This window comes from Diachasmimorpha longicaudata, chromosome 10, assembly GCF_034640455.1.
Source record: "Diachasmimorpha longicaudata isolate KC_UGA_2023 chromosome 10, iyDiaLong2, whole genome shotgun sequence".
In the NCBI taxonomy this organism is placed as follows: domain Eukaryota; kingdom Metazoa; phylum Arthropoda; class Insecta; order Hymenoptera; family Braconidae; genus Diachasmimorpha; species Diachasmimorpha longicaudata.
Genome location: NC_087234.1, coordinates 5,113,965 through 5,122,598, shown reverse-complemented (window position 1 = coordinate 5,122,598; position 8,634 = coordinate 5,113,965). Strand labels below are relative to the sequence as shown.

Below are 8,634 nucleotides of genomic sequence, written 5' to 3'. Positions count from 1 at the left end.
GAAGCTCGTCAGAGGTCCGCCGGTGAGTACGAAACCCCATAATCACCACCTCATGGTCCACAGTCATTTACTGAACAACTGAAACGATTTCTGGTAGGTTTTCCCCCCTGTAAATGAGAGAAACATCACAAAGTTCACTATTGTCTTCACACTGTTCTTCGCGGTTCCCTTCATGATCCCCGTCATCATGGTGTTCCACCAGTCGTACAAGCAGTCTTGAAAATTCATCCCAACATGATATGATGACTCATTAATCAGCATAAAGCGTTTGGGATTCAATAAACTAATTATTTATGACAATAGTAATCATTTTATTTGATCATGACAGTACAATGAAAATAAATTAACATAGATATGATGAAAAACCTGAGATTCTCATGTTACGACCAACAGATCTATTATTCATAATTGTTTGTCAAAATATAATGATATTTCATTTGCATTTGTTATTGGCGATTTGTACATAATTTTACACGTCACACGAGCAATCTTGAATTGTTTTCTTCTCTTTTTGTTTATAAAAACTACAGAGTGAAAAGAAAAATATTTAAATGCGGTAGAAACCTTAATTATAAAATATTATTTGTCCTCAAAAATGTAAAAATCCAGCTTTTTTTGGTGTTCAACGAAAAAAAAAATCTAAAAATACATAATACGGAAAAATCTGGAATTCCCCTTGTCGTCATTAAAATGCTGAGGAGAAAATGGTGGCAGTCATCATTTCATTAAAACAACCCAACATATTCCAAAAAAATTTTAACCCCTCATATACTCGTAGTCAATCTCCCTCAGGGGTACAAAAGTCTCTTTAACACTTTGCGGACTGGCCCACCGCAGGGCATAATGTGGTCCGCCAGCCTTATCATTGGTCCCCGACATTCGGCTCCCACCGAACGGTTGCTGTCCCACGACGGAACCTGTGCTCTTGTCATTGACGTAGAAATTACCCGCAGTGTATTTGAACTCCTCCAGGGCCCGTCTGGCCCACTGCTCGTCCTGCGCGAATATGGCGCCCGTGAGTGCGTAAGGAGTTGAGCTCTCGACGAGCTTCATTGTCTCCTCGAGATCGCGATCCTCATAAACGAAGATCGTTAACACAGGCCCGAAGATCTCCTCCGTCATGATGCGGTCCTTGGGGTCCTTCGTCTGAACAATCGTTGGCTGGACAAAGTATCCCACCGAGTCGTCACACACGCCGCCTCCGAGGATCTCCAAGTGACTGGAATTCTTCGCGTACTCAATGTACCCGGAGATGCGCTTGAAAGCAGCGGCATCAATCACCGCAGAAGTGAAAACACTGAAGTCCTGGACATCTCCGACCTTGAGCCGATCCCTCTCCTTGATCAGTCCCTGCCTGATCTCCCCCCAGAGCGATTGCGGAACGTACATTCTACTGCACGCTGAGCACTTCTGTCCGTTGTACTCGAACGCACTGCGAATTGTCCCGGCGACGACGGAATCCACATCAGCACTCGGATGAACAAAATGATAATTCTTTCCTCCGCACTCGCCCACCAATTTGGGATAGTTCCTGTAGACACCGATGTTCTTACCCACCTGCGTCCACAATCGGTTGAACGTAGGCACAGAGCCGGTGAAGTTGATGCCCGCCAGGTGCGGTGACGCTGTCACAGTGTCACCGAAATCTGGTCCATGTGCAGGTACGAAGTTAACGACACCCGGTGGAACGCCTGCCTCCCGGCAGATCTTGAAGATCGTCCAGTTGGACAGGACAGCCGTGTCCGAGGGCTTCCAGAGGACTCCATTCCCCATCAACGCCGGTGTGTACGCCAGGTTGCCACCAATCGCAGTGAAATTGAACGGGGAAACTGCCGCGACGAAACCGTCCATTCCACGGTACCGCATCGAGTTCAACGTCACCGATGCATCCGGAGATATCGGCCTGTACTTGAGGGCGTCTTTCACGAAGTACGAGTGGATCTTGAAGAAGTCAATGAGCTCCGCTGCGGAATCTATCTCCGCTTGAATGACCGTCTTACTCTGGCCCAACATTGTTGATGCATTCAACTCTTGTCGATATTTTTCACGCATGAGTTCCGCTGCCCGCAACCAGATCTTCATACGCGTGTCCAGGGGAACACGCTCCCACTCACGTTGAGTCTTCGTTGCGACGGTTATCGCACGTTTTATCAGATCGGGAGTTGCGTGATAATACTTGGCGATTTTTTTTGCGTGATTGTGGGGCATCACCTGGTAGTGCACCTGATCGGTGCGAATCTCCTCGTCACCGATGACTATTGGAATGTCTTGCACGGAATTCGAGAACTCCGAGAGGACTTTCTCGAGCTCCTGGCGCTCTGGTGAGTGCTTCGTGTAGGATAGCACCGGCTCGTTCGCCAGGACGATGTCCGGTGGCTGCGGTGTGGGGAGAATGGAGCCTAGACATCTTGCTCCGAGCCTAAAAAAAATTGTTGGTGATTTCTTTAAGTGTTTTAAGGCGCTTAGGGTTTTGCGGAGGGAGACGACTACTTCAGTAGGCGGAGGCTTGAAGGGAATCGCTCCCAAAATTTGGGTTTGTTTTGTTTTCTTTATCGAGGTCTTGATATCGAGAGGACGTTGACAGGCCTTTGATACTGATTGTGAAGTGGGAGATTGTCGGGGACCCCTTGGGAGAGGTCACTTTTACTACGTGATAAGCTATCGGGACTCGTAAATCGATGAATGAGCGCATCTTATCGGGGTTTTACCCTCCTCAGACGTCTTATTTGCACATGGTTGAGACTTTAAATATGAAAAAGGTAAATAACAAATGGATACCCTGGGGGTTTCTCGGTCTGAAGAGATCTGTATCGTTTCTCACATTCGACCACGTTATCAGGGCTAATGACAGCAATTAGCATGGCCCCTGTGGAATTTTTTACGATAGCGCGACGAATTAGAAATTTTTGGAGAAGGTATCAAGGTCGTTTATAAGTAATTCTCGTTTTCAACGAATTCTTCATGCGGGTGAAAATTGGATAATTATAAACAAGTCATATTCAAGTAGTGGAAATGTTTTAAAAAATTAGGAAAATGATTTTTTTGTTCTCCTCATCTAATTGATAAAGTTGGCACAAAAATATCGAAAAAATCAAGGAGACGAGCAGCTGAACAAACAGAAATAGATGTATCTTTGTTGCGAAAGCGACCTCTCAAGGCTATGCCCTCCAAAAAATTTGGAACAACAGTGTCAACTCCTCCCACTTCAACCCAAATCCTTCTGACTCGTCAAAGTATTGGAAAATATTTTCAAAAAATCTCAAAACCCAACAAAAATCATCTTCAATGTTTTCTCTGCTACTGGAGAACAAATATAGGCTACAAAAGTAATTAGTGGGACGTATGAAGATGTGAGGTTAATACCAGCTCGAAAAAATTAATAACAAAACATTGGCGTTGAGGCATTGACCGAGGAGGCAAACGAACTCTCACCAGACGCATGAGCCCAATGGAAAATTCCACGTAGTGCCTCCACATTTAGGCAGGGAAAAGGATTACCTGACGTACCTCTGCTCCGCATTTAAGTTAAATTCAGTAAATTAAAAAAAATTAATAAAAACAAATTGCGTACTAAAGACCCAAAATTTCTTTAGATGAATAAACCATCAGAAAATCTGAAAATAATGAGATAGTCGAGATAATTATAATTGCAGAGTACAATTTGAAGAAATATGACGATGAAAAAATGTTGGAAGATTGTAGGACGAAAAGTCAGGGATTTTTTGGGAAGAAAACGATACTCAGAATTTTAATACCAATTGGTGAATATTTTTTACTCACTTCTGACTGTTGGCGACGAGTGCCAGCCGGCAGAGGCTCAACATTTTGTATTTAATCACCTCGAATTATCGATGAAAATCAAGAATGAAGGGCTGATGCTTGGATTGAAAATACGGATGATAATTTTTGACGTGCACGATGGGTTCTCGAGTGCTGCAGGATGGAACAAGTGCGAGAAGTGGGTGTACCGATGCGTTCGGCAACTGGAGACGCGTCGGTCACCATCGGACTACGTCGGATAGTACTGAGTGGCCCGGTGCCAATGGGACCCCTTTCCCGGTTCGTAGGAGATCCCCATCCCGCTCTTGGATTATTAGAGACATTGCTGATGGTTTTGGAGGGGTTTCCACCGCAATATTTCGTAGCGGTGGCACATGAACTACGATGGTGAACGTACCTGTCGATAAGGCATTACCACGGAGCACTTGGCATTCGATTTGTGAGGCGATTTGCGTTTTTTCTAAGACTCTGGAAAGATTCTGCAATTTATTTTCACGTCTTCCGCGTTTTTTTTGCTTCTGGGCTTCCTCGAGCAAAAAGATCTCCCCAGCTCCCTTACCCACGTTCTCCATGGTAATGATTTACCGACAGGTACGTTCGCCATCATAGTTCACGACCGGTGATTCTTCTCACAAAATTAACTAATTTTATCGTTTGAACTGAATTTAAAATAATTCGTTAGTTTCCCATTAATTTTTAAATAAATAATATAAGTAGCGACCTGTGTGTGCCACAGAGAATCATTGATACAAAGATACTACAATATTAAATAAACACAAACAAAATGATGAAAGTCAATTTGTCTAAAAATTTTAAACTAAAAACCATATCCACCATTCACCTGAAAAAATGCAGTGGCTCACATGCAAAAGGAAAAAACATCACATCTCTTCGTCTTGTCAAAAAGAGCAAAAAAATCTCTTTATTAATTTTATGTACAACATATACTTGGAGACAATAATTAAAGAGTTTCTGTACTAAAAATCTCCCATCAGTTCTCCTCCTGCTGCATCTGCAGTTCCCTCAACAACTGTGCCCTCTGCTTCTCCAGCTCGTCTTCCGAGAGCTCGTGATGCTCTCCATTATCGTGTATGGAGCCTTCAGAATGACCCGAGGGCCTGCGATGTTTGTCTTCTTTTATTTTTCTCTCCGGTGAGTCCTCAGAGGATGGTAAACGTGAATGTGAACGCTGAGAAGTAGAATACTTTAATTAGTTTACGAATAGTCTCGAAGTTGTGTGCCATTCTAATTTTAATCCAATTTTCATTGCATTTAAATTTTAAGTCTTGCATATGTCTAAAGAATATATAATTAGGGCAAAAAAAATTTTTAATTGTTCGCTTGCTTGAATTATAGAGATGGAGCTCATAGTTGTTATTCTACGTGTTAATGAAAATCATTTTTTTCCGAGATATATACCGAATGGCTTCTCCCACGTTTCTTCTTGCTCTTCTTCCTCTTAGTCTTTTTGCTCTCAGACTCCGAACTCTCTGATTTACTCAATGGACTGGGGGATCGGGATTTGTGCCGCTTCTTCTTTCCTTTATCACTGACATCAGACTCAGGCTGAAAAAATGTACAGTTTAGTTATTAAAAAAATATCAAATGAAAATGACAGAAAAATCTCCGAAAACTCACACTATGACTCCTAGACCTCGACTTCCTCTTCCCTTTCTTCCCCTTCTTCTTCTTACTCCTGATGTGATGATGACCGCAGCTCTCCTCCAGGTCATGCTGATACTCCTTAAATATTCTGACCCTCTCACTCTCCAAGGTAATCGCTTTGAAGTCGCCCTCCTCCTCCAGTTTCTCCCTCACCTCCTCCCAATTCATCTGATAATCGACCTCGATGTTCTTCAACAGTCCCTTGAACGCCCCCTCAAGCTTCTTAAACTTCCTCGTCTCCTCCTTAACCCTCTCCTTCTCCCTCGCCTCAGCCTTTTCCAACAGTAAATTGTACGTCAGTTTGACGTTACCAGCGTCAAGAGTTGCAGATTTTCTGTCTTCACAGACAACGGTTGCAAATGCCTCGAACGTCGTATTAACCTGTACCTCAAAGTTCTTGTCCTTGAGTATTTCCCTGATGATTTTCTTCTCATCATGAAACCTGGACTTGAGATCTTCAACATAAAACTTAAAGAGATCCAGAGGAGTCGAGCCAGGCTGTCCGAGCATCGCCGAGAACCTGAGATCAGCACTGAGCATGGGATAGAGTTCCACCCAGAGTGACATGGACGTGAGCTTTCCCTGTTCATGAAGCTCATCAAGCAGTGAGATGAATCCATCCCTGTTCTTCCTCTCCTGCCGCTTTCTCCTCTTCTTCTCACGCTCCTTCTCCTCCTCCTCATCCTTCTCAAGTTGCCTGATATGATTCTCAAAAACCAGCAGTGCATCCTCCTTGTCCATCTCCAACAAATCAGCATCTTCAGCAAAAGCTGAGTGTTGGAGAAGAAGTGACTGTGTCTCTTGCCAAGTTGTACGATAAGTTACATCAGTCATCGTATCCAAAACTTGGGCCAACTTTTTCGTATTTCTCTTCTTCAGTAGCTTCATCTCCTCCTTCTCCCTCTTGGCAAGATTGAAGATAACATCCTCGTAGATATCACGTCTGTCCGAATCCCCCACGGCTTTCCATATCTCCAGATTAGCGTAAATCTCCTCGCATTTGTAATACTTTGTCGTACTGGTCATTCTCTCGTGATTTAGAAGAAACTGCTCCAAGTCCTCCTTTGCCTTCTTCAACCTGAGCCTTTCCGTCTCCTTTTCCTCCTTAAGTCGTTGCGTCTTGTAGGCATTGAACGCCTGTTTACGTTCATTCAACTTTTTCATGGAAGGATATCGAGGATCACTAGATATCATCTTGACAGCTTGTTCCCAGGTGGCGTTTGATGGCACATCTCTCTCCTTGAGCAGCTCCTTGAATGCCTCAATGGCCTCCTTCTTGTCCTTGAACTGGACCTTAGGCTCCGGTGTTGATGTTCTGCTGCCATTGGCTGAACCCTTCGCCGAATTGCTGTCTTCGTCTGGCTTTGCCGGTGGTGTTGGTATATTAATGGCAGCGAGTGTCGCCGCCATTGCTTGCTCAATGGCAGATTTTCCGGAATTAGTTGATTCTGGAGTTCCCACAACATTCGGCGATGAATGTTGAATTAATTGTGATATTCCACCGGTATTTGTCGCACTGGCGACAGCGACAGCTGCTGCTGCTGCCGCCTCTTCCGCCAGAATTCGATTTTTGAGTTCTTCAAGCTCTGGGGGAATCGTCCAACGTGACTCCTTGGACGTTACGTTGTGGTAATAAACCTTGCCATTTTCGGATTTGTATTCCTTCCAGGGGCATTGGGAAAGTAGTAGTTCGGAGGGGGTTTTCAATTCGTCAGGCTTTTCCCAGAGGGATTGCTTTGTTGTTGAATTATAGTAGTAAGTGCGGCCGTCTGGGGCCTTGTGCTCTGTCCACTCAGATTTTTTTTCTATTGGCGAAGTGGACGGCGCCGGGTTCGGGGTCGAGGGATTTGTCACAAGATGTGGGGAGGGATTCGGCGCCGGGGAGGAGGTGTCGGTTGGAGGGAGAGACGGGAGAGTTGGTGCTGTTATCTGCGGGGGAGCAGCTGTAAAGAATATCAGTGAGATCAGATCAGTGGGGTAATCGTGAGGGGTGGTACTGCAGAGCAGCTCCAGCGGAACGATATTAATCAGTGGAGTGAGCAGATACCCCAACAGGCAATGAACAGCGACATGAGCACAATTTGATGTTCATGCAGGCCTCATTGCCGGGGAAATTATATCTGGACTTATACACTTTTACAGGAAAATGTGACATGTTGGCAGAATTTATTGAATACAAAATTTGTGTCAATTTGCAGGCCATCGTTCTTATCAATCTTTGACAAGATGATTAATTGACTGCCATCATGTTTGTCGAGGTGTCGATCAAGCCACTATCTCGATGGTTAATGAACAACGTGACGAGAAAATTGAGTGAACTGAATTAAGGTTATGTTTCTGTCTGGAGTGTAATATTTCTGTTATCTTCTTGATTGTATTAGCAGAAAAAAAATATCAATTCCAAGTGACAAAAATATCTTAAACTAGAAGATTATCATTTAATAAATGACCTACGATGCATACGAGCAGAAGTTTCATCCCCAGAATCATCTCAGATCTATCAACACCAGTTTCGAAATGCAAATATATTTTTATAAATTAAAAGAATCTCAAAGTCAATTGAAACCCTGATTTTATCATGCAAGGGGTTCTTATCAATCACTCACCAATAACTCCAGGCTCAGGTGGGCCAGCAGCCCCCATGGGGTAACCAAATCCAGGTGGAGGTATTGAAAACTGTGGAGGCATCATGCCCGGTGGCCCTGGTGGCATCCCAGGGGGTGGAATAAATGGCCCCGAGCCCATCATTGGCGGGCCATACCCCGGCGGCATGGTAGGTGCTGCTGGAGGGTATCCGGGGACTGCAGGCGATGGTATTCCATCGTTCGATGCCTTGGCAGTAATTTTTAGGTTAGATATGAACCAATTTGTAGGTTCTGAGTTTACCGCGCTCGTTGGAACTTCTTGATGCCAAAATTTATCACTCACCATTGTGGTATTTTGTTTCTCGTTATTTCACTTCGATCAATTCATTGGTAAGTGCTTTTGGAAATTTTTCGGATGACTTGGGGACTCGGCTCTAGCGTTGTCGCCGGCGTTGTTGTTAATGACATCGGGTGCTGACGTCAAATGGGTCGCCATTTGGTGTATGGCGTGACTGTTGTTAAGGCTTACGATACTATAGTTTTTGATGTTTGATGAATCTCTTCAATTTTTTCTATCACTTCTTTAACTCGGGGGGAAATAATC

The 8,634-nt window shown here is 44.1% G+C and overlaps 2 protein-coding genes across 2 annotated transcripts; both read right to left on the bottom strand.

Moving 5' to 3' along the window:
• Positions 1–287: 287 nt before the first annotated feature.
• On the bottom strand, positions 288–4,051 carry LOC135166487 (delta-1-pyrroline-5-carboxylate dehydrogenase, mitochondrial). Its single transcript, XM_064128748.1, has 2 exons — positions 3,781–4,051; positions 288–2,419 (listed from the first exon to the last, which is right to left on the bottom strand). Exons 1-2 carry the CDS (start codon positions 3,822–3,824, stop codon positions 757–759), a joined length of 1,707 nt encoding a protein of 568 aa, XP_063984818.1. The 5' UTR covers positions 3,825–4,051; the 3' UTR covers positions 288–756.
• Positions 4,052–4,674: 623 nt separating this feature from the next.
• LOC135166485 (pre-mRNA-processing factor 40 homolog A) lies at positions 4,675–8,610 on the bottom strand. Its single transcript, XM_064128745.1, has 5 exons — positions 8,374–8,610; positions 8,052–8,277; positions 5,419–7,388; positions 5,200–5,346; positions 4,675–4,969 (listed from the first exon to the last, which is right to left on the bottom strand). Exons 1-5 carry the CDS (start codon positions 8,374–8,376, stop codon positions 4,772–4,774), a joined length of 2,544 nt encoding a protein of 847 aa, XP_063984815.1. The 5' UTR covers positions 8,377–8,610; the 3' UTR covers positions 4,675–4,771.
• Positions 8,611–8,634: the final 24 nt, after the last annotated feature.

Bases quoted from the DNA above. Each gene is read 5' to 3' on its own strand.
- LOC135166485 (XM_064128745.1), bottom strand. The intron at 7,389-8,051 runs GTGAGTGATTGA...TATTCTTTACAG, and splicing joins ACCTGAGCCTGGAGTTATTG to CTGCTCCCCCGCAGATAACA. The intron at 4,970-5,199 runs GTATATATCTCG...TCTACTTCTCAG, and splicing joins AACGTGGGAGAAGCCATTCG to CGTTCACATTCACGTTTACC.
- LOC135166487 (XM_064128748.1), bottom strand. From the start codon at position 3,824: ATGTTGAGCCTCTGCCGGCTGGCACTCGTCGCCAACAGTCAGAA. The intron at 2,420-3,780 runs GTGAGTAAAAAA...AATTTTTTTTAG, and splicing joins CTCGTCGCCAACAGTCAGAA to GCTCGGAGCAAGATGTCTAG.